General features: G+C 52.0%; 1 protein-coding gene and 1 long non-coding RNA gene across 3 annotated transcripts in view; both read right to left on the reverse strand.

Moving 5' to 3' along the window:
• Nucleotides 1-6,488, reverse strand: part of LOC144948543 (uncharacterized) — a 74,746-nt gene extending 68,258 nt beyond the window's left edge. Inside the window, exon 1 of the mRNA XM_078878113.1 lies at nucleotides 6,362-6,488. Coding sequence (XP_078734239.1) covers nucleotides 6,362-6,488 — 127 coding nt within the window. The remainder of the gene's footprint in view (nucleotides 1-6,361) is intronic.
• Nucleotides 6,489-6,583: 95 nt separating this feature from the next.
• LOC144948561 (uncharacterized) lies at nucleotides 6,584-20,852 on the reverse strand. 2 transcript variants are annotated; one of them, XR_013640176.1, is made up of 3 exons: nucleotides 20,737-20,852; nucleotides 10,519-10,586; nucleotides 6,584-6,730 (listed from the first exon to the last, which is right to left on the reverse strand). It is a non-coding gene; the product is annotated as an uncharacterized LOC144948561 (long non-coding RNA). The 2 variants fall into 2 exon arrangements; XR_013640175.1 differs by lacking the exon at nucleotides 20,737-20,852 and adding an exon at nucleotides 15,989-16,234.
• Between the last annotated feature and the right edge of the window lie 4,471 nt (nucleotides 20,853-25,323).

Genomic DNA, 25,323 nt, shown 5'->3' on the forward strand with positions numbered 1-25,323 from the left:
TGGTGGTGGTGGTGTGGTGGTGGTGTGGTGTGGTGGTGGTGGTGTGGTGGTGGTGTGGTGGTGGTGTGGTGGTGGTGGCAGTGTGGTGGTGGTGGTGTGGTGGTGGTGTGGTGGTGGTGTGGTGGTGGTGGCAGTGTGGTGGTGGCGGTGTGGTGTGGTGGTGGTGGCGGTGTGGTGGTGGCGGTGTGGCGTGGTGGTGGTGTGGTGGTGGTGGTGTGATGGTGGTGGTGGTGCTGGTGGTGTGGTGCTGGTGGTGTGGTGGTGGTGGTGCTGGTGGTGTGGTGGTGGTGTGGTGGTGGTGGTGTGGCGTGCTGGTGGTGGTGGTGGTGGTGCTGGTGGTGTGGCGGTGCGCTACAAATACAACGACGACCAGATTTCGATTTCCGCTCACGGCCAACATCCGAGCCCCCCCCCCCCCCCTTTACCATGTAGGCTTTTCAGACTGTAGGGGTTGACACGGCACACGAGGGGGTGGGTGCCCAGCTCAACGCCCGGCCGCCTTTGTCTCTCCAGTGGCAATGTTTACACATTACACCAGGTACTCATTTGAGGCTGAGTCGACCTAGGGGAGGCCCAGGACCGGTTCAGACAATCGTGACCGGTGAGCGGGAATCGAACTCGGCTCGCCGGGTTCGTAGCGCAGCGTGTGGTCATTAATTGAAGGTGGAGGGGTCACCAGCCCCTCGCACCCGTCCAGAGTCCCCATTTGGCCGCTGTGGTGCAGAGGTCGCAACCGAGTACCCGATACCCGTACCCTACCCGATACCCGGCTACCCGTACCCAGCCGGGTACGGGTAGCCGTTTGCGACCCTGGTACGGCCGGGTACGGGTACGGGTAGGCCGTGAGTCACTGGTGAGTCACCGTTTGTCACTCATTTCGGGTAGGGTGCGGGTACGGGTAGGGACCCTGGTGCGGCCGGGTACGGGTAAGGAATCAAAACCCGTTTGCGACCTCTGCTGTGGTGGCTACAGACGCCACGTGGGGAATGGGCAATCTCAATTGGCCGCCCCCTCCCACGGCACTGCCCACCACAGCGTTGCCGTCCGGCACCACGAGGAGGTAGGGGTTGTTTTTGCCGGATCACACTCACACACACTCTCATACACACTCACACACGCACTCACACTCTCAAACACACTCACACAAACTCTCATACACACTCACACACTCTCATACACACACACACTCACACTCTCTCATACACACTCACACACTCTCATACACACTCACACACTCTCATACACACACACATTCACACTCTCATACACACTCACACACTCTCATACACACTCACACACGCTCACACACACTCACTCACACACACTCACTCACACACACTCACACACTCTCATACACACTCACACACACACTCACACTCTCATACACACTCACACACTCTCATACACACTCACACACACACTCACACTCTCATACACACTCACACACTCTCATACACACTCACACACACACTCACACTCTCATACACACTCACACACTCTCATACACACTCACACACACACTCACACTCTCATACACACTCACACACTCTCATACACACTCACACACTTACACACACTCACACACTCTCATACACACTCACAGACGCTCACTCACACACTTACACACACTCACACACGCTCACTCACACACACACTCACACACTCAACATCCCCTCGTTCCCCCGGCTCCTTAGCACCCCCACCAACTCATTTCGCTGGCGCACAGGACGTGTTGAAATAACACTGGTGGTGGGGGGGTGTGTGGAGCGAGCGGGTCGTGTGTGTGGGGGGGTGTAAGTCGGGGTGGTGGTGGTCGTGGTGGTGGAGGGGGTTGGTGTGTGTGGGGGGGTGTAAGTCGGGGTGGTGGTGGTCGTGGTGGAGGGGGTTGGTGTGTGTGGGGGGGTGTAAGTCGGGGTGGTGGTGGTCGTGGTGGAGGGGGTTGGTGTGTGTGGGGGGGTGTAAGTCGGGGTGGTGGTGGTCGTGGTGGAGGGGGTTGGTGTGTGTGGGGGGGTGTAAGTCGGGGTGGTGGTGGTCGTGGTGGAGGGGGTTGGTGTGTGTGGGGGGGTGTAAGTCGGGGTGGTGGTGGTCGTGGTGGAGGGGGTTGGTGTGTGTGGGGGGGTGTAAGTCGGGGTGGTGGTGGTCGTGGTGGAGGGGGTTGGTGTGTGTGGGGGGGTGTAAGTCGGGGTGGTGGTGGTCGTGGTGGAGGGGGTTGGTGTGTGTGGGGGGGTGTAAGTCGGGGTGGTGGTGGTCGTGGTGGAGGGGGTTGGTGTGTGTGGAGGGGTGTAAGTCGGGGTGGTGGTGGTCGTGGTGGAGGGGGTTGGTGGCGTTGCCTCCTCGAGATATCTCACCACGCACAGACCAAACCCCGGTCGGCTCCACCCAGCCGAACGGAGACAACGCCGAAGCAACAACAGTCGAGACGCGGCTGCTGTTGTGGAAGTTTTGTCGCTTTCCTCGAGTGGGAGTCACAGTTGCGTCGCGTTCCGCGCGCGTCCGTCGTAGGGACGCGTTTTTACAAAAGTTGTTTCAGTGCGCATCGGGCGTACCCGATCGTGACCCCCCTCTCTCTTAGAGCAGTGGTTCTTCTTCTTAAGTTGGGGGTGCGAGATGCACCTTTATGGGGGTGCGAGGCATGGCCAGATTTAAAAAAAGAAAATTTAGAAGATAAATGATCGAAACACAAGTTAAGCACGGGCGCGTAAGTTACAACTTATTTTGTTTCACCAAACCCTCTATGTAGTCATAATGGAGGTTTTTTTTAGGGTTAGATTGCGTAAATATATAAATGTGTCGTTAAACCCGCCACCACCCAACACGGCCAACTAGTAAGGGTTGTCACGTGAACAGAACGTGGCCAATTCGTCACTAGTACAGCACTAGCCGGTGTGTGTTGGAGACTAAACCCACAACATTTACAATCTGAGGACGACGTTTCGCCAGATGTATATATATGTTTATGAACATTGTACATTGTTTAGCGATTAAGAACCAAAGGTAAAGGTTAATAACCACTTACAGAAACACTCCGAAGGAGAGCTTCTCACGGATGGAATGCTCTCTCCGCTGCATACTCCATCCCTTCGCCCTTCACCCACCTCTAGCCCACCACTCAGAATGTCGCCTTGACGGGTAAAACACCGTGTGTGTCTGTGTGTTGTTGTGTGTGTCTGTGTGTGTGTCTGTGTGTTGGTGTGTCGGTGTGTGTCTGTGTGTTGGTGTGTGTCTGTGTGTTGGTGTGTGTTGGTGTGTGTTGGTGTGTCTGTGTGTCTGTGTGTTGGTATGTGTCTGTGTGTGTCTGTGTGTTGGTGTGTGTCTGTGTGTTGGTATGTGTCTGTGTGTGTCTGTGTGTTGGTGTGTGTCTACGTGTTGGTGTGTGTGTGTGTTGGTGTGTGTCTGTGTGTTGGTGTGTGTCTGACGGCAGTGTCCTACACGGGGTTGGTACAGAGCCAGGGGATCGGCAAGAAAAATAACAAGACGAGACTTGTTTTTGTTTATAGAATTCTGTAAAAAAAAAATTGTTTTTATATTTCAAGAGCTGCGTGGTGAATGCGATTCACGAAGCAGCGTTCACCTTAAATAGCCGCGTGCGTCTGGGGGGCCGCAGGTCGCTGACCCTCTGGTAGCATCCCCGTCAACCCCTTATCAGTGCCCTACCCTAATACACACCAATTCAGACCTTATTGGTCACCCCGTGTCCTGATAAATCTCAACGTTCGTCCTACCAATTCCCATCACAAGGGAGAAACACAAACAAATAGACATTTTTTGCCCGTATTGAAACGGCTGTCCGCCGTATGGACCTGCAAGCTCATTTTCCCTGTACAAGAATACGGGTACACCGTATGGGTAGACAGCTTTCTGGTACATATCGAGTGCCGACTGAGAAATACGTCCCGGAATTGATCAAGAGTGGAACAGGTGGCACCCGAAGTCACAAACTTCTCATTGTCAAATCATCTGAGTGGTGGTGGAATAAACAACCACATTGGGTGGTTCATCTAGGGTTGCCACCTGCCCTGGTTTTCCGAGGACGTCATCTCTCTCGAGGTGGCTATCCCGAGATTGTCAATCTCTCAGGGGGTTTTGCCCGTTCGCGACGTGAGATTGCATCGTGGCGGCGTGAGACTTGTGGAGGCGGTGGGTGGAAATTGCACGGGAGGCCCGCAGCTTGACTCCCGACTTTGGAGGCTAAGCCGTCGTCAATTCTCCAGCGGCATTGGGGGTCTGCATGTTGGACTGAATTGTTGATGGCACGGACCACAGAGACTGTGTCGGGTCAGAAATGAAGACGGGAAGAGTGGTGGGGCCCAACTCGGACAAGATTAGAGAAATTCAACTTAGATAGCTAGGATGACTGTCGGTTAGGGTTAGGGGATAGTGGTACCCAACTCAGACAAGATTAGAGAAAGTCGGTACAGGTGTCTTGGTAGGACGCGTCGTGAGAAGAGAGGAAAGCCACGTCGGAAGAAGAACGGTGACGATGAGCGTGGGAGCACCAGGGCGGAGGTTTAAAGAGGCAGGCCGAGAGAGAGAGCGAGAGAGAGAGAAACGTGGTTCTGAGCGACGAACCCTTGCAGGGTGTGAAGGACCGTGGAGTGCACGCGGACACGATGGCCTTGTGATAGGAGTGCGCTGAGAAGCGAGGCAGCGACAGGCAAGGGCACCACGCCTGTCGGCCCAACGCCAGCGAGAATGAGAAGCGAAGAACGGGTGCGGGATAACCACGTGGGGTCACCCTGCAATGTCCCTGCTGGCACGGGTGGTGGGTGGGTGGGCCACCTCCTGCGTGCGAGGCCTCGCGACTCGAGGGAGAGCCGAGAGGGCTGTTGACTTAGCGCTGGATGGGAAGGGGGGGGGCTGCTGCTTCATTATTGCTGACCAGAAAACGACCACATTGTTTGGGGAGCCTTTTAAAGGAGGGGGCTGGGGGGGGTGGGTTCAACAGCTTTGAGTGGGGAGGGAAGGCGGGAGTGGGTGGAGGGGGAGTCTGGCTTAGAAACGTTGAGGTGGAAGGGGGGCGATTTCCTGGCCTCGAATGCACTCCACGCCAACAACGCGTGGCTCGCCACCACCACCACCACCAGCACCACCAACCCTTGCCGAGAAGACGGCGTTCATCAGCGTGCGGTGTTTGTACTGCGCCTCGCAAGAGCCCCACGCACACACGCCGTGCGGGGGACGGCGTCTGCCCCGCGACCCGCACGGTGACACCCCCAGCTCCTACACATCCTCCACCCCCAACTCCTCCTCGTGGTCGTCGTCGACGAGGGGAGTTCATTACGCGAGCGTGAAAATTGTTGCGAAAATTAAAATCCACGTGGGGCGGTGGGGGGGATGGTGGGGGTTGTCTGTTTTGTTTCTCTTGGCGAGGTATTTCATTACCGATCGTTGGACCTCATCGTCAATGTCGTCAGCAATGTCGTTATCGTCATCATGATCAACATCGTCAACGTCGTCATCATCGTCGTAAACGTCGTCATCATCGTCGTCATCATCGTCATCAACGTGGTCATTATCGTCATCATGATCAACATCGTCAACGTCGTCATCATCGTCGTCAACGTCGTCATCATCGTCGTCATCATCGTCGTCAACGTGGTCATCATCGTCATCACAATCAACATCGTCAACGTCGTCATCATCGTCGTCAACGTCGTCATCATCGTCGTCAACGTGGTCATCATCGTCATCACAATCAACATCGTCAACGACGTCATCATCGTCAAGTTGTCGTCGTCAGTCTCAGGTCGGCGCGTCCCCGATTCACGAACGCGAACGAGGAGGCGTCATCATCGTCATCATCGTCACAGCTGCGATGATGCTCCACCTCGCTGACTCCGCACACGACCATCTGGCTCAGCCACCTCAACGTGCACGTCACAGCTGTTGATCTCCACATCAACATCAGCCGCACGAGGAAGAAAGGGTGGCAGCCATGATCCATCCACTGCTGGTTGACGGCATCCCCTCGACCCCCCACCCCAGCCATCACGATCCCTTACAGTATCGTGAAGGAACAAAGACAAAGATCCCCCGTATAGCCTTAACAGACTGTAGGGGCAAGTGCTGTTAGCGAGCACTTATGAAGGCCGGAACGGTACACGAGGGGGTGGGTGGCCAGCACCACGCCCGACCGCCTTTGTCTCCCTAGTGGTGATGTTTACACACCGCACCAGGTACTCATTTGAGGCTGAGTCGACCTAGGGGAGGCCCGGGACCGGTTGAGATAATCGTCACTGGTGTTGGCCGTGAGCGGGAATCGAACCCGTGTCGCCGGGTTCATAGCGCAGCGCGCTAACCGCTACACTACCGCTCCCCCTACGCGCGACACACACACACGCGCGCACGCGCGCGTACTCACCTATGGTGTCGACCGTGATTCGGAATCCCTTTTCCTCGAGGGACGCGTCCGTGACGAACTGCAGCACGAGCCTGTTCCCGGGCGAGATCATCGCCCGCTGGCCGGCGCTCGGCATCATGCACACCATGGCGGGCGCGCCCACGTGCTCGAATCCGTAGGAGACGAGCAGGTAGTCGTACTTGCAGCCGCTCGTCTGCGACTCGAGGAGCAGCTCTTGCACGGTGAGGCGCACGGACGAGCCGCTGGGCACGGTGATCTCCCAGCGGCAGTTCAGATTGCTGGGGTATTTGCTGGGGTAGGAGGGCGACTGGATGACGGTGCCGTTCGGCGGGTCGGTCAACAGCCCCCCGCACGCGTCTGCCGCGGCCGCTGCACGAGAGTCAGACGAATGAAAAGCAACAACAACAGAAGTACACTCGATTGCGAAGAGCAGCAGCATTGGGGAGACAAAGGCGGCCGGGCGTGGTGCTAGCCACGTCGCCACCCTCGTTCGGTGCTCGCTTGGGGTTCGCTGGGGGCTCGATAAGAGAATGTTACCCCCCAACAGCCCATGAGGATATGATGGGGAGATGTTTCATGTCTTTTTTTGTTGCCAAAAACTTTGCAAAGTGGAGTTCCTGCTGCTCAAATGAGCGTCCAGGCTTTGGTGCTGATCTCTCGTTGAACTGAGACGGTGGTGAAAATTCCACATTTCTATGGCGGGGCTAGCGTGGGGATTCGAGCCTTAGGACAAACCGCTGTTGACTACCCCACACAGTGTGGTACTTAATTTATCCACCCTTGGGCGACGTTCATAAATGACGTCACGCGATTTTGGCGGATTTATGACCCCCTCCCTCCCCCCCTCGTCACACGGCGTCACAAAAAATCAGACCCCCCTCAAATATGACGTCACAAAGCTCTGCCCCCCCCCCAAAAAAAACATTTCCATTTTGAAAAAAAAAACATGCTTCAAATCGCTTTAAACTATTGTCATTGTAGTGCGTATTTAATGTGGCGCTGCACTCTGATGTTGTAGGAGATAACACGTATTAAAAAGGAGGCATTGGAAAGCTGAAATTTAGCTTAAAATTTACTTGTAAATATTCAACGTCTAACTAAAACTGCAGATGTTCAAAATATTATATTGAAATTATTTTATAATTATAAAATATTAAAAGTAATTATAACTATAAAAAAATACTCTGTAGTAGAACGAAGCAAAATGGAGAGTACAATTATAACAATCACATCCATTCCACAGAATGAAAATCCCTGTTAAAATCATTAGAATAAAAATGTTTAATAATAATTTAAAACATTTACAAAATGTATGCTTCTCCATTCTCCCGTGGAGAAGCAAATGCTCATTTATGTAATAAATAAAATGTGACCTTAGTAAATTAAAAAAATCAAATAGTTAATAATGAAAATTAATCAAAATTAGTGTTGTTATAACAATTATATTTAATTAAGTAGAACGTGTTGTTTATATTTATTTAAAGTTGCGCATTTTGATGTGACGTCACATTTCTCAAACCCCCCCTCTCCCCCTCGTCACACATCGTCACAAATGTCTGACCCCCCCCCCTAGGTGAGTGACGTCATATATGGACGGCCCCTTGAGGGATAATGTGCTGAGCCAACCGTCCAACGAGGATTTGAACTCGCTCTACACACCACATTGTCACCAATAACAAAGTAAAAAAAAAACACTCAACATTGTCAATAATAATACGAAGGTTAAAAAAACAAACAAACCACAACACGCGCACACACACGCACGTGCATTGTGTAACAACTCTGACCATCACCGCGAGGGGGGTATTCCCGATGACGTCACGCACGATGATGTCATAGGGCGAGGCACGTGGCGTGTGACGTAATTTGTCTTGGCTGAAAAGGCTTTTTTTTTTAATCGTTTACTTTGTTTCCTGTCGCAAAGACGTTGGTCATCCCCGCTTGCTATGCCGTCTATTCATTGTTCATTGATGACGTCATTTGTGGTCGAAACGCTACCGTACGGTGCGAAAGAAGTTCCATCACACACGCGCCCGAGCGGTGATTCGGCGTGTGGATGCCTGACGGGTGATTACAGTTTGGGAACGTCCTTAAATGACGTCACGCGATTTTGGACGGTTTTTGAGCGCTCCCCCCCTCCCCTTTGTCACGCGACGTCACAAAAAGTCAGACCCCCCCCCCTCAAATATGACGTCACAAAAAGTCAGACCTTCCCCCTCAAATATGACGTCACAAAGCTCTGCCCCCCTCTCCCACAAAAAATAAAACATGCTTCAAATCGCTTTAAACTATTGTCATTGTAGTGCGTATTTAATGTGGCGCTGCACTCTGATGTTGTAGAAGAAAACATTTTTTAAAAGTCTATTTAATTAAGTAGAACGTGTTGTCTATTTTTATTTTAAGTTGCGCATTTTGATGTGACGTCACATTTCTCACCCCCCCCCCCTTCGTCACACATCGTCACAAATGTCTGACCCCTCCCCCCCTCTAGGTGAGTGACGTCATTTATGGACCGTTTAAGACGTCGGTGCAATGAGGGTTAAAATATAGGCAGTGTGTCCGCGTGTGTCTGGGTGTACCTGTGTGTGTGTGCGTGTTTATGTGTATCTAGACAAGGAACAGCCAGATGACGCATAGGTGTCAACCCCATACGGTTTGCCCCGTATTCTTGTACAGGGAAATTGAGTTGTCAGGTCCATACGGCGTGCAGCCGTTTCAATACGGGCACATGTTTTTGTCCATTTGTTTGCGTTTATCCCTTGTGATGGGAGTTTGTAGGATGAACGCTGAGATTTATAAGGGCACGGGGTGGACAATAAGGTCTGAATTGGGCACTGATAAAGGTATGAAGGAGGCCACCGAGATGACGTCACCATCGAACACCTCCCGTCCAGCGGCACACGACGACGTGGGAACAGAGGTGAACCGTTGATTTTCCAGCAACGAGCGTACTTGAAGAATCGCCATTCCCAGCTTCAAGTTACACGTCCAGGCTCAGATTGGTGAGTTCCCAAAAACGAATCTTTTGGTGGCTTTGAAAAAACCCAGCAGAGCCTCTCATATTGATTGGAGCATTGAGACAGACCACCACCACCGCCGCCATAATCATCATCCCTCTGGAGGTCGATAAAATCGGGACCGCTTCTTTTCAGTAGTAACTAACTTCACGGTGAGAGTGTGGCTAGACACCCTGATGTATGGGTAGGTAGACACAGGGACTCTCTCATCTTTCTACGTCTCCATTTATCTAGGCATCTCTCCGTTTCTTTGTATCTATGGCGAGGTGTTATTTTCTTCGCCTGGTATGCAGGAAGTCGGGGGCTTGTGATCCCGACCCTGACGCCTGCTGTATATTTGAGGTTTGCGTGTCTCACTCCCCGTGGCCGCGTGGATTGTTTTATGCGGGTCCTCCCGTTTTTTCCCCTCTAAATTTAGAAACGCACGTTTAGGCGACAGTCATTTTGCTGGAGCAGCCTCCTGATGACGGAGGCTTGTATTGCCTTCGAAACGTCGTGATTTGTTTTTATTTAGTTGTTTTCATTTTAAAATCTTTTATTTTATTTTTTACCTACGTGATTTTACCGAAAAATCCAAACAGTATGGATCCTTGCAGTGACGAAAACTTCAAATCTAGAAATATTCAGAGTATGTTCCTGCTCATAATATAGGGTTTTTTGGGTAAAAAAAAAACTATACTATGAATAATATTGGTCGCGAAAGCCTACGTGTTAAATTATGTTCCTGCTCTAAATTTCCGCACGATGATAAGCCACTTCGATGAGCTAGTATTTGTGGACTGGTCGCGTCTGAACAAGAAGCTAATAGCTAAGTGAGCTTTACCCAGTATATAAAAAATATAAGTGATATGTTTACCTTTCCTATACTTTACACCCCTATCGTGTTTGTGTACCGTTTGTTGTTGTAACGTTCTAACCCCGTGTCCCCGAATCGACATCTGCGCAAAAGAGCTTCATAGCTCATCGGTTTCCTCCTCATGTACAAATAAAAATGATTCCCATTTTGACCATCTCTCTCTTTCGCTCTCTCGCTCTCTCGCTCGCTCGCCCTCTCGCTCACTCGCTCACTCTCTCACTCGTTCTCTCGCTCGCTCACTCGCTCGCTCACTCTCGCACTCGCTCACTCACTCGCTCGCTCACCTGCGCACTCCGTCGCCACGAGGACGCAGAGGAGCAGCGGGGCGAACGCGCCGACGAGTCGGTCCATTCTGCGGAAAGCAAAAAGAGAGAGGAGAGTTCTGCGCGTCCGCCGGAGCGAGGTTCGTCTGCGTCCGCGGTGGACGCATTTCCGCGGCGCGGCAGCAGCATCGGCGGAGCGACGCGCGCTCCCGGCTCGTTCCGCGCGCATCACGACGTCCGACGTTTCGCTGCGCATGCCGGCGAGATTTCCTGGCTTGTCCGTCAGCTCGCAGTGGTTGTGACACCACGCGATGCAATAGTCAGGCGTGGTGGGGGGGAGGGAGAGGGAGAATCGAATGAGAGAGGGGGGGAGCGGCTCGATTCAGGACCTGGTGCGAAACGTCGGACATGGTTCTGAACAAACGCGCGATACGAGATGTACGGCGCAGCCGCGGGCATCTGCGCGGTCGCGATTAAATGACAGATTAATTACGAGATTAAATCACGTGACAGCCGCTCCTTAAATCATCCCCGTTCGCTCATCGCGACGACCTCTCATGTCGCATTGCAGTCACAGTCACATCGATTGTACTAAATGCAAAGTGTATTACTAATAATACTTTCAATTTATAAAAGCAGCCTTAAACAATCATTCTCAAGGCGCTGCGCATGAAAAGTCGGACACAGTTTACAATTATTACTGGACAATTCATACTTCCATCATCATTCTTGATAATAATAATTTACATGTGCAATGTAGCGTATTTCATTCGGCGATTTCGCCAATGCGCCGCCGTGCATGGAAAGTCGGGAATGAAGAGAATCTGCAGGGCACACGGCCAGGTCTCAGAGGGGCTGAAGGCCAGTGTAAAGAGGTGAGTTTCTCAAGACGGGACTTATACACACACATCGAACCACTCTGATTGTATTTCGATTTAAAGCTTTCGTGACTGCAGGGATTCATCTCCTTGGTTCTTTCGGTAAAGTCACGTAGAAGGGAAGTAATACAATAATACAAATAAAACATAATACAATAATTCTCACGACGTTTCAGCCACAACGCAAGCAGCCATCCTCAAGTGAAGACCAGGTCTGACAGACCATGGTTCTGAACAAACCTGGTCTTCACCTGAGGACGGCTGCTTGCGTTGTGGCCGAAACGTCGTGAGAATTATTTTATTATGTTTGATTTTTATTATTTTATTACTTCCCTTCTACGTGACTTTACCGAAAGAACCAAGAACACTCTGATTGTCTCATGAGCACTGCCGGACTAAGCTAGTGCGGGACCTGTAGCATACGTTGTTACCAAGGGGCCCTAAAAAAACACCTAAATATTACGACACAAATTTTTTACTTGCATAGTAAAGTAATTGTATTTTTTATTTGCTATACAGCCAGATAATACGACAAATCGCTAACCTTAAACACCCGGTCGTTCGTAAAAGTTGAAGGCGGTATAGTACTATAGTAATAGAGCAAGTGCAAACTCACTGAACTGGATTGAAAGCATTTAGCGCGGGGCACTTGGAAGTGCGGGGCCCGTAGCGTCATGTGTAGCTACTTGTGCTACGAGGATATAATCCGGCACTGCTTGTGAGCAAAGACAGAGCGTTGTTCCGAGGCTTGTGAGCTCTGCGCTGGCAAAAAGCGCGATCAGCCCTGCAGGAACGGAGCTTCCACCTCGAAGTACTGAGCAGAATGCGATCCAAGGATCTAACGGATCACGTTCGTTGAGTCAACACGGATCGGTTGCCGTGAACACTGCGGTGATGTTTCGTCAGGTCATGATCTATCCCCTGCTGCATGAACCCCGTCCCCCCACCATGACACCGAAATATGTCACGGTCACCGGGTGGTGCAGCAATCCACTGGAGCACGATGCAAATCCCCCCCACCCATCCCGGAGCTGATTTTGCCGCTCCATCTCTCTAGACTGGGAGTCCTCTCTCTCAGGGCGCGTTTTGCCACTCTGGTCGTCATCCCGATCCCCAGCCTCGACCACCACCGCCACCACCACCACCACCACCGCCACCACCACCGCCACAGCCATCACCACCACCACCACCACCGCCACCACCACCGCCACCACCAACACCACCGCCACCACCGCCACCACCACCGCCACAGCCATCACCACCACCACCGCCACCACCGCCACTGCCACCACCGCCACCACCACCACCGCCGCCGCCACCGCCACCACCACCACCGCCGCCACCACCACCACCGCTATCACCGCCACCACCACCCCCATCACCACCACCACCACCGCCATCACCGCCACCACCACCCCCATCACCACCACCGCCATCACCGCTATCACCACCGCCATCACCCAACCCCTTCTTCACCGACGCGTTACGCGCCAACCCAACTCGCCGTTTGTCGAGCAAAGTCAAAGCGAGATCGTTTCCTCACCTCCCACGGCGAGTCCCAAGAAGTCGCGTGCCCCGCACAGATCGCGAAAATTCGAGCGACTCTCGAAGGAAGAGTTTATTTTTAATTTTTTTGTCGCGACGAAGACGACGACGATTATTATTCCATCGCCCCTCGATCACCGCGGGCTATCGGCGGCGCGTGGCGACGGAACGGGAGCGGTGCACGTGGAGAGGGGATGTGGGGGTGGCACGGAGCGACCAGGGATGAGACAAATTGAAACCCATCGCCACCTCGGCGGTTGAACGCCGACCGGGCAAAGCAAACACAAATTAGCCACGGCGAGCACAACGAACGCGCTTGAAATTCACCCACTTTGTATTCTGCGATGTGTATTCGTTAGCTGTGAAGATGGCGTAGAATGCAAGTCCACGTGGCTTGATTTTGTGTGCACATTGGGAATTGTGCAGTTATTTTGCAGCCACTTGCTCGAAGCGCGGTTAGCTTTAAGCTGTCGTGCGGGCGGATCTCATTCAGCAGTGGATCGAGCAAGGGGGCTCTGCGTGTAACACTGAATCCCAGGCGTCCATCAAAGGAGAGGCTCTTGGTATCGCGTGACACTTAGCCGACTCCAGAGGAAATTTTATCAGTCGGTGTAAGTCTCTGTATCGTTGGGCATGCCGATGGGGATCTAATGGACATCTGTGAAAAACAGCTTTATAGCGCATCGGATTCCTCCAATCTAAAGAGAGATTTATGGTTCAGACACGCGTCTCTAAGTCTATTGATCTCTGTGTAATTTATCTGGGTCTCTAACTAATGGTGTCAATCAAGGCCGAAATTATAATACATATTTGGGGGGGCACACATCCCCCCCCAATATTAAAATATGCTCAAAATGTCCCCCGCAATATATTGCTATGAAATGTATTTCTGTTTATATGATTGTGGTTATGGTTGTACTTTATTAATCCCTAATCTCTGCCATTACATACAATGAAACAAGAAAAGGTAAAAAAGAAAAAACAGAGCAATGTAATACAATACACTATTAGACATTATTGTACAAAATAAATACAAAGTCCATCCTCTGTGTTAGTCATTTTTTAATATTTTAGGCAGGAAATTCGTTTTCAAATTTTGGTATTGTTCTGGGTTGGGACCCTCAGACCCACTGGACGATTTGGTCCCCCTGCCAATGTTGACTCCATGGCTACAGCCTTGGTGTCAATGTAAGTGTGCGTGTCTCGAGGTTCTGGGTCCCGATGTCAGCCTATGGGTCTAGGTCTCTGGGCGTCTTTGTAGTTTTATGGCTGTCTATGTAAACGTGTGGGTCTCTAAGTGTCGAGGAGTTGATGTAGCTCTACGGTTTTCCAAGCCCATTGGTGCCTATGGGACCCTATGGGTTTCGTCGTCAGTCTATATTAGTCTGTGGTGTTTAGCTGCACTTATTTAACCCCGGGTCTCCATTACAAAATAGCCTCTGGGCTCTCCCCTCTGGCAATAAAATAAAGGTCCCGTCTATGGGTCTCTATGTAAGTCTATGTAAGTCACTGGGTCTCTATGTAAGCCTATGTAAGTCAGCGTCTATATGTAAGTCATTAAGTCTATGCAAGTCTTTGTAAGTCACCGAGTCTCAATGTAATTGGATGAATGACAATACTTTTCTGTGTAAGTCTATGCAAGTTACTGAGTCTCTGTATGTAAGTCTATGTAAGACAATGCTTTCCGGTGTAAGTCTGTGTAAGTCAGGGTCTGTATGCAAGTCACTGAGTCTCAATGTAAGTCTATGTAAGAAAATGTTTGTCTGTGTAAGTCAGGGTCTGTATGTAAGTCACTGAGTCTCAATGTAAGTCTATGTAAGACCATGCTTTTCTGTGTGCGTCAGCGAGTCAATGTCAGGTCTCTGTTTAACCCTGCGATGGCCCAATGCATCTATGCAAGTCGGAGAGTCTTTGTGTAAGCAATGTGAGTCTCTCTCTCTCTGCGTCTACGCCAGTTGCAACTATTTTCAACACAACAATGCTTGCCTTGGTATGTTGCAGACAAAAGTCTATTTTTTGAGCACCTGTGTTTTCGTGCGTGGGAGTAAACCGGAAAACCCGGAGAACACCCAACACGCGTGCAAAGGTGAGATTGTCCGCTCTCCGAGTCTACGAATACACTCCAGTCCCAGTGACCTACTTGCTGTACTACCCACGTGGTCGCGCGCCTGAGATCTGGCGCTTTGGAGGCCAGGGTTGGTGGATCACGCAGAGACTCGGCTCCGCAAACCCGCCGAGCTGCGAGCGAGCAACGTGAGCCAGGATGCAGGCAGTACAGCAAGTGGGTTCGTCAAGCCGTCTGTGCGGCCCCTTTGAGTCGCTATTCCCTTTCGTACGTCTCGGCGGATTCCTCCACGGATCCATAATTTCTAATGCGCACGAAAAGCCAGAACTGTCGTTGCCAAAGTGGAATTGACGGCCAAATGTGGCAGCGCCCTCCTCACGAAGGTGCCCTGAGACTCATTGGGGTGCTTTTTTTTCTGGATAAATGAATCTTTTCGTTGTTGATGTTGTTGTTATTATTACTACAACTACTATGATGTTGATGTTGTTATTCTTGTTACTACGACTACGGCTTATTGGCGTGCTCTACGAAACTGTAGGTCCACAGTTCGATGCTTCAGCCACGGCTAACATAAGTGGCGATCGATACCTGAATCAGTCCTGACCTCCCACCAGCCCCCTGCACCCCTCCACGAACTCGCATTGACCAGCGCGGTGAAGTATGGTCAAACAATCCTAATGACCATCACGGTGTGCGCAAGCATTCATGCAACAGTGGATTGACAAAGGAACTACACTATTTAAAAAAAAAAGAATATGATCTATCCTTCAAGACGGCTGACCGGCGTGGAAGAGTAGGCCAAATGCCCTCTTGCACGGCTCTCTATATCTCCCTCTTCGTGGAGGCCCTCCCTACACCTCTACGTGATCGGCCGACTCTTTCGACGAAGCGCACGCTGGCTTTAGAGTCAACAAAATAAAACATTTTTTACGAAAAGTGTCATTTGTTCGCGGAGATACAAAGACGGACGGACAGGGAGAGGGGGGGGAGGCACGGGACTTACCCCGGTGTGTCAGCGAGTCGCTCCGGTCCACTTGAAGGGGGGGAGGGGGGTTGGGAGAGGGTCACTCCCCGCGCGATGCTCCCAAACGCGTAAAGAGGTCGCCAAAGTCGTCCTCTTCGGTAGTGAAGAAGAATAAACAAAAACACCCCGCCGAGAGGTTCCGCGTCGCGATTCTCCCAGGGCGCAGCCTTCTCGCGCTCACCACGACCGCGAGGCGTCTTCTGCTGCGCGTTACGCGCGCGGTGATTGGGGGGGGGGGCAGTGGCGACGATTTTAAGGGGGTTGTGGAGGGGGGCGGGGAGTATCGATAAATCGATTGAGGGCCGTGCGTAGATTGGTTCGCTGCCTGTAAGAGAGAGCGCGCGTGTGTCTCTCTGTGTGCGTCTGTGTCTCTCTGTGTGCGTCTGTTTCTCTCTGTGTGCGCGTGTGTCTCTCTGTGTGCGTGTGTGTCTCTCTGTGTGCGCGTGTGTCTCTCTATGTGCGTCTGTGTCTCTCTGTGCGCGTGTGTCTCTGTGTGTGCGTGTGTCTCTATGTGTGTCTGTGTCTCTCTGTGCGCGTGTGTCTCTGTATGTGTGTCTCTGTGTGTGCGTGTGTCTCTGTGTGTGTCTCTGTGTGTGCGTGTGTCTCTCTGTGCGCGTGTGTCTGTGTGTGCGTGTGTCTCTCTGTGTGTGTGTCTCACTGTGCGCGTGTGTCTCTGTGTGTGCGTCTCTCTCTGCGCGTGTGTCTCTCTGTGCGCGTGTGAGTGACTGTTCTGCGCGTGGATTGAGAAGTCGCCGCGTCACGCCTCTGAGCAGACGCCCCGACAAGAAGTTACGCAGAGGCCGCGCCTTACAACGACACTCGCTCCCTCCTCCTCCTCCTCCCCAACGCATCTCCCACTCATCACACGCTCCCTCTTCCATCCTTCATCACATCATCACACGACCCCCCCCCCCCTTCGTTACCCCCTCCCCCGCCCCACTCATCACACGTTCCCTCATTGAGCGTGCACCCATTACGCCTCCCACCGCCATCCCCCTCGCCCCCCCCCCTTATATAGCCCCCCACCTGACCTGGCTCACTCCAGTCCTGGTACTTCCCATTCCCCGTCCCTCTCTCCAAGATTCTCACCTCTCATCCCCCTCCCTCCCCTCTTCTCCTCCTCCACTAATTCCATCATTCTCTCACTTCCTTCCTCCCCCAACCCTCCCGCCCCCCGACCCTCACTCCCTCCCCCAACCCTCACTCCCTCCCCCAACCCTCACTCCCTCCCCCCGACCCTCCCTTCCTCCCCCCGACCCTCCCTCCCTCCCCCCGACCCTCTCTCCCTCCCTAAACCCTCCCTCCCCCAACCCTCCCTCCTTTTTTAACGATCAGACGAGAAAGATGCTCGGTCTTTCGGCACTTTACTTCGTTCATCATGTCGTTTTTTTATTTTTTTGTTTGCTTATGTGCTCCCTTTTTAATCAAAGATATAACGCGGGTTTCCCGTGTAACATTAGTCCCATTGTGTGTTACTGTGTTCATAGACACCAACAAGAAAACTAATCACCCTCAAAAACCCATCACCAGATCCCCTGCTGCTGCGCTACCAGCACCATAGCGGCGAATGCACCTCCCTCCCATCCATCCCCTCCATCCCCCCCTCCCCCCACCCTCCCTCCCTCAACCCTCCCTTCTCCAACACTCCCCCCAACCCTCCCTCCCCCCAACCCTCTCCCAACCCTCCCCCAACCCTCCCTCCCTCCTCCCCCAACCCCCCCCCCCCTCCCTCTTCTGCCACCCAGACTCGAGCACAACGCATGAACCACTCATCGACCCCCCCACCCTTCCGACCGCACACGCCAGGTGTTTCCCCGCGGCAGTTTGGCCCAAAGGCGTGCCTGTGGCAGCGTGGCATTGGTCTGGCGCATGCTCACTCGGGTGGAGTGTTCATTGACTACGGATGGGGGAGTTCATTCATCTCTGGTCAGGCCCTGAGCCCGTTGCTGTCGTGTGATGAGGAGCACGCTCACACCTCCCAGAGCAGCAGTTGATAGGGGCGCCGCGGTGGGTAGGAGATGTTAACTACCTCGCCTGGTACGCAGGAGGCCGTCCGTTCAATCGTGACGCTGACGCCTGTTGAATATTTGGAATGCGCGTGTTTCTCTCTCTCTCTGTCATTATCATCACGGTGGCTAGGAGATGTTAACTACCTTGCCTGGTACGCAGGAGGTCGTCCGTTCGATCGTGACGCTGACGCCTGCTGTATATTTGGAGTTTGTGTGTCTCTCTCTTTCTCATCATCATCATCACGGTGGGTAGGAGATGTTAACTACCTCGCCTGGTACGCAGGAGGTCGTCCGTTCGATCGTGACGCTGACGCATGTTGTATATTTGGAGTTTGCGTGTCTCTCTCTCTCTCATCATCATCACGGTGACTAGGAGATGTTAACTACCTCGCCTGGTACGCAGGAGGTCGTCCGTTCGATCGTGACGCTGACGCATGTTGTATATTTGGAGTTTGCGTGTCTCTCTCTCTCTCTCATCATCATCACGGTGACTAGGAGATGTTAACTACCTCGCCTGGTACGCAGGAGGTCGTCCGTTCGATCGTGACGCTGACGACTGCTGTATATTTGGAGTGTGCGTGTTTCTCTCTCTCCCTGTGGATTTCTCTCTGGGTCCTCCGCGTTGATTTCCCCTCCGCATTTAGAATCCACAGCACCGCGCGTTGAGTACATTCGGCTGCTGCTATACATTTCCACGTGATGATAATCCACTTCGTTGGGCTATCATTTGTGATAGCCAGGTCGTTTCTGAACAAGAGCTATACAGTATAGTACGTATAAAATAATAAAATTTAATTAAAATAAGAAATTGAAAATAATTATTCTTATTTTTAGAAAAATTACCGAAAGAACCAATAATATTAATTCCTGCAGTCACGAAAGTTTTAAGTAAAAATTGATACAGCATAGCTCAGTTGGCCTTATCTGGACAATTAAAAAAAATAGTTTAATAGTTTATAGAATGAGGAAAATGTCTCCAATCCCCACGCCTACCTGTCTACCCACCAGTGTGAATGGGTAAATCGAGTTTTAGTCGATCGGAAGTTCACGTGTGGTGGGGTAAAGTGTGGGTAACTGCCTACTTCTTCCGAGGTATACGGCCACCTTGGAAGAGTAGGCCAAATACAATCTCAGAGGGGCCTCTCTAGAGCTCCCGCTAGTGGAGACCACTTCTGTCGGCAGTAGCGTGAGCAGGGAATTGCAGGGCTGCGCCTACATCCGTTACACACACGCACCCCAACAGCCTGAAAACAAATATAAACCGATGCTTATTTACCTTCGTTGTGTTTGTGTGTGTTAAACTAAACCCTTTCAACTATTATTTTTATTTTACCAGCTAAGGCTCACTGAGCTATATACAGTAGCTATACTCTCTGGTTCTTTCGGTAAAGTCACCTAGAAAATAAAATTATTATTTGATTCCTGCAAGCTTCGAATCTAGTTTTATACAGGAGCTCTTTTTTAGAAACGACCTGGCCACCACAAATGATAGCTCAACGGAAGCGGCTTATCGCCTGGAGATTTATAAGCAGCCAACTACTCCAAACGCGTGACGTTGATTCTAAATGTGGAGGGAAAAACCGGAGGAGCCGGAGAAAAATCCACGCGACCACGGGGAGAGAGAGAGACATTGCAAACTCCAAACACACAGCAGGCCTCAGGGTCGAGATCGACCCACGACCTCCTGTATACCAGGCGAGGTAGTTAAAATCTCACCATGGGTAAGAGAGACGCAAACTCCAAATATACAGCAGGCGTCAGGGTCGAGATCGACCCGACGACCTCCTGTATGCCAGGCGAGGTAGTTAAAATCTCACCATGGGTAAGAGAGAGAGAGAGAGACGCAAACTCCAAATATACAGCAGCAGGCGTCAGGGTCGAGATCGACCCCACGACCTCCTGTATACCAGGCGAGGTAGTTAACATCTCACCATGGGTAAGAGAAAGAGAGACGCAAACTCCAAATATACAGCAGCAGGCGTCAGGGTCGAGATCGACCCCACGACCTCCTGTATACCAGGTGAGATAGTTAACACCTCACCATGGCTAAGAGAGAGAGAGACGCAAACTCCAAATATACAGCAGCAGGCGTTAGAGTCGGGATCGAAGCCACGTCCTCCTGCATAGTTAATATCTCCTGGCCACCGCGGCGGTCTGTATCGGTGTATGCACCTAGCTTGGTACAAGCGAATGGCGACTGTTGATGTTGTTTGTGGCAGTGCTCACACTTTACCCCATCACGCGCGACGAAATTACTGTGGCAGCAGTGGCAACGTCGCTGCATCGAGCGCATATATCCACAAAAGCATGCATGTTTCATGTTTTAAAAAGTCTTGATGGTCCATAAAATCAAACAATTGAGGTGTAGTAAAGAAGGCGTAATTCGGGCTTGTACGCGTACACACATCATCATGAAAGTACCGATTGTGAAACGCGCTGATTCCCGGAATTTTGCAAACCAAACGCTCAGCGTGCGTATTATAATCCAGTAGTTGCACACGCGCACGTGTGTGTGTGTGCGTCAGTGTGTGTGTTGCGTGTTGGCCACCCACCCCCCTCGTGTGCCGTTCCGGCCTTCATAGGTACAACTGGCTTACAGCACTTGCCCCAACAGTCTGTGAAGGCTATACGGGGATATTTGTATTTGTGTTTGTTTCATGTTCGTAAACATCACCACTCGGGAGACAAAGGCGGCCGGGCGTTGTGCTGACCACCCACCCCCTCGTGTGCCGTGCCAGTCTTCGTAGGTGCTGCTCGCTTACAGCACTTGCCCCAAAAGTCTGACTAGGCTATGCCGTGCAGGGGATCTTTGCCTTCATCTTGCGCGTGTGCGTTCAAATTTCTGCGCGCACACAAACGATGAATAATTACGACATTGACAAAAATAAGCTCGCGGAAGCGACCTGCTGAAACTGAAACATAATTTGATGTAATAACCAGCTGGCATGAAGACGTTCAGTGAATTTCAGCAGACGCGTGAATGAATTTTAGCAGACGCTTGAATGCGTGGAGTTGACCAACTTTCAAAGGTTAGAAGCACAGCAACGCGTTGTAAATGCTACGGATTTCCTCTCCAACACACCGGCTAGTGCTGCACTAGTAACGAATTGGCACGTTCTGTTTACGTGACAAACCCCACTAATTGCTGTGTCGGGTGGTGGCGGGTTTAACGACACATTTATATTCTAGATTTGAAGCGTTCGTGACTGCAAGGATTCATACTCTCAGTTCTTTCGGTAAAGTCACGTAGGTAAAAAATGAAATTAAAATTAATAAAAAAAATCACGACGTTTCGGAGGCAACACAAGTCTCCGTCATCAGGCGGAACCGTCACAGCCAGATTTGCTGCATCAAGTGAGGCCTCCCTTGATTTTTATTAATTTTAATTTCATTTTTTACCTACGTGACTTTACCGAAAGAACTAAGAGTATGGACACATTTATATGTACGCGATCTAACCCCCCCCCCCCCCAAAAAAAACTATAGTATGAAAGCAATGCGTGACCCCCACGACTCGTAACGCCAAGCCACATAGAGTCTAGGAAGAGAGATGGACCGGTGGCGCAGTGGTTAGCGCGCTGTGCGAATTCACATCAACACCATGATGGTGACGGCGGCGTTAACAAATAATGATTGCGTGCAGCCCATTGTTAAATTCACTGCTGGATGGAAGTTTCACGGCATGGGGCTTGTTTGATCATACTTCACCACAGTGGCGAGTGCGAGTTGGTGAAGTGCTGGTTGGGGGGGGGAGGAGGAAGGGGGGGGGGTCCATGCCGGTTGCGGATGTTGAGCCGTGGTCGGAAATCAAACTCAGGTGGCCGGATTTTGTGGCACAAGTGGGCACTGCGTCACTGCTCAGGCAGTGTTGTTGATGGTACATTCTGTGCTTTAGTTGTTGTGTGTGTGTGTGTGCTAGGCAGTAGCGCAGCCGTTAGCGCACGGCGATTGTGAGCTGGTGCTGGACCACCCCTAGGTCGACTCAGCCTCAAATGAGTACCTGATGCGGTGTGTAGACATCGTCACTGGGGAGACAAAGGCGGTCGGGCGTGGTGCTGACCACCCACCCCCTCGTGTGTCGTGCCGGCCTTCATAGGTGCTGCTCGCTCACAGCACTTGCCCCAACAGTCTGGTAGGGCTACACGGGGGATCTTTGTCTTTGTGCTAGGGACCTCGGAGAGACAAAGACGGCGTGCAACGGCAGCACAAGACGACGATTGCACTGTGCGATGAAAGGAAAACATCGCGTCGAGTTTAAAGTAAACAAAACATAATTGTTCAACCTGCAGGGCGAGAACTCGCGAGCGGACGGATTAAGCGTCATTTGCGGGCGTGACTGACCACGGGTCACCAACGTCACCGGCGAGCGAGCAAAGGCAAAGGGTCCCCAGCAGGGGAGCAAAGAGAAATCACAGCAACACCGCTCGGCGGCGTCGCAAGATGTCACCACCACCACCGTTGTGCGTTGCCGGGCACAGCGGGCAACTTCGCACGACAAAGCCGGTGCGCGCGCTCACGTGCACGCGCGTGTGCTGCGTGGCGGTAGCGGTAGCGTTTGCCGAACTTCTTTCGCGCCGTACGTAGCCAAAGTGTGCTCATCGGAGGTGCGGTGAGTGAGTAGTCCGACGCAATCGGCTGACGCTCCACCGTTCAATGCTCCCCGCCTCCCCGCCACCCGCTCACGACCAAGAACAGCTGCGAATATTTCGAGCCTCCCCTTGCTTCGGTCAAGTTCAACCGTACCATGAGTACCTGGTGCAATGCGTGTGAAACGTCAGCATCGGAGAGACAAAGGCGGCCGGCACGGGAAGGGTCGGGGGGTGGGGGGTGCGTCCCGGCCTTCACGGGCTGCTGCTTGTCCCAGCGGTGTGCTCTTAATGAGGCTCCACGGGAGGGGGGGGGGGTCTTTGCCTTCGTCTCATTTCGTCGGTTCGACATCTTCCTTGCATTGCTTGTTGCACTTGCTGCCGTCTGCGGCGGCGGATGAAGCTGATGCGGGGCCTGGAGAATACGATGTCATAAAGGGGCACTAGATAAAAAAACGTGTAAATATTAAAAATAAATGTTTAACTTGCAATGTAAAGTAATTGTATTTTTTTTATTTGCTATACAGCCAGATAATACGACAAACCGCTAACCTTAAACAGTAAAAGTTGAAGGCGGTATAGTACTATAGCAATAGAGCAAGTGCAGAATCACTGAACCGGAATTGATAGCTTGAAAGCATTTAGCGCGGGGCCCTTGAAAGTGCGGGGCCCGTAGCTACTACATATGTAGTAGCTACTACACGTGTAGCAGCTGCTACATATGTAGTAGCTGCTACACGTGGAGAATCCAGCACTGGGTTGGTGATGGTGGTGGTGGTCAAATGCCACGCTGATGGTGCCTGAACCTTCCACCAAGCCCCTTCCACCCCCCCCCTTTTAACCCCCCCTTCCCCCCCCCCTCCACCCCCCTCCACCCCCCTCCACCCCCCTCCACCCCCCTCCACCCCCCTCCACCCCCCAGGTAAAGAAGCACCGGAATGACGGATGTCGCTCCCAGGTGTGGAGAGAGACGCGGGGAGGAATGCAGTCGAGCGAGTTCGCGACTGCTGAGCGGGGGCTAAGGGAGGGGGGGAGGGTTTGTCTGGCCCCGAGACGAACGCGTGCGCGCGCGTGTGTACGGTCGGACTGCGGGTTCACGTGGTAGTCCTCCAGCGCTGAAATAATAATTATTATAATTTGAATGTTTTGCTTTCAAGTAATGAATTAATGGGGGTGTGGCTGTCACGTGCGGTGATGGGGGGTGATGATGCTTCGCCTACTCGCTCGCTCGCTCGCTGTGTTTGCGAGTCGGGTGTCTACTTCTGTGTCGCGCGCGTTTCAAAACCTTGTGTGTCTGATGCTGTGTTTCCTGTGCGAGTGTTGTTATTGTGTGCGTGTGTGCGTGTGTGTGTGCGTGTGTGTGTGTGCGTGTGTGTGGGGAGCGGTAGTGTAGCGGTTAGCGCGCTGCGCTACAAACTTGGCGACCCGGGTTCGATTTCCGCCCACGGCCAACATCAGTGACGATTATCTGAACCGACCCTGGGCCTCCCCTAGGTCGACTCAGCCTCAAATGAGTACCAGGTGCTGTGTAAACATCGCACCAGGGAGACAAAGGCGGCCGGGCGTGGTGTTGGCCACCCACCCCCTCGTGTGCCGTGCTGGCCTTTATAGGTGCTCGCTAACAGCACTTGCCCCAACAGCCTGTTAAGGCTACACGGGGGATCTTTGTCTTTATTTTTTGGTATGGAACACGATCGCTCGTTTCGCGGTTAGTGCGCTGCGCTACGAACCCGGGTCATCCGAGTTCGATTCCCGCCCACGGCCAACACCACAGTGACGATTATCTGAACGGGTCCTGGGCCTCCCCTGGGTCGACTCAGCCTCAAATGAGGCCCTGGTAGAATATTGTAAATATCGCCACTAGGGAGACAAAGGCGGCCGGGCGTGGTGCTGGTCACCCACCCCCTGGTGCGCCGTTCCGGCCTTCATAGGTGTTCGCTAACAGCACTTGCCCCAACAGCCTGTTAAGGCTACACGGGGGATCTTTGTCTTTGTGTGATACGAGCGGGGCGGTAGCGCTTGCCTCGATAGCCGACTATTCCCTCATGAAGAAGGGCTGTTGCCCAAAACGTCGCATGTTTTTTTTTATTACAAAATCCTTGGTGTTTGAACATCTTAACACGTGTTTTATTGCCAGCAAGGGTTAAACCTAATTTTAAAATGTTGATCAACGCGTTGCATTGTTTTGTGATTAGGTAATACGGGAGGAATCTTGGTTTTCGGTGTGATTGTAGGTGCCATTTGCTAACAGCACTTGCCCCAGAAGGCTGTTAAGACTCTCAGGGGGATCTTTGTCTTTGTGATTAACACGGTTGGATTCGTACGGTGCGAAAGAAGTTCAACGCTGTTGTGGTATGGAGATCAACACGGCAAAATACAACTCGATCAAAAGGGCGATAAACTCACACGCGGGTATTCACTTTGAAGTCAAATTGTGGCTTTCGTATGCTTGGTCTGGTACCACTAGCACGAGATTGTACCCAGGGTAGGGATACTCCCCTGACCGACGTTGTCAATAAACCAATTGCAAGCCGCACGCACGCCTTTGGGGCCGTCCATAAATGACGTCACGCACCTGGGGGGGGGGGGGGGGGTCAGACATTTGTGACGATGTGTGACGAGGGGGGTGGGGGGTTTGAGAAATGTGACGTCACATGAAAATGCGCTACTTTAAATGAATATAGACAACACGTTCTACTTAATTAAATAGACTTTTAAA

Source organism: Lampetra fluviatilis, chromosome 50 (assembly GCF_964198595.1).
Source record: "Lampetra fluviatilis chromosome 50, kcLamFluv1.1, whole genome shotgun sequence".
NCBI classification, from domain to species: Eukaryota; Metazoa; Chordata; class Hyperoartia; order Petromyzontiformes; family Petromyzontidae; genus Lampetra; species Lampetra fluviatilis.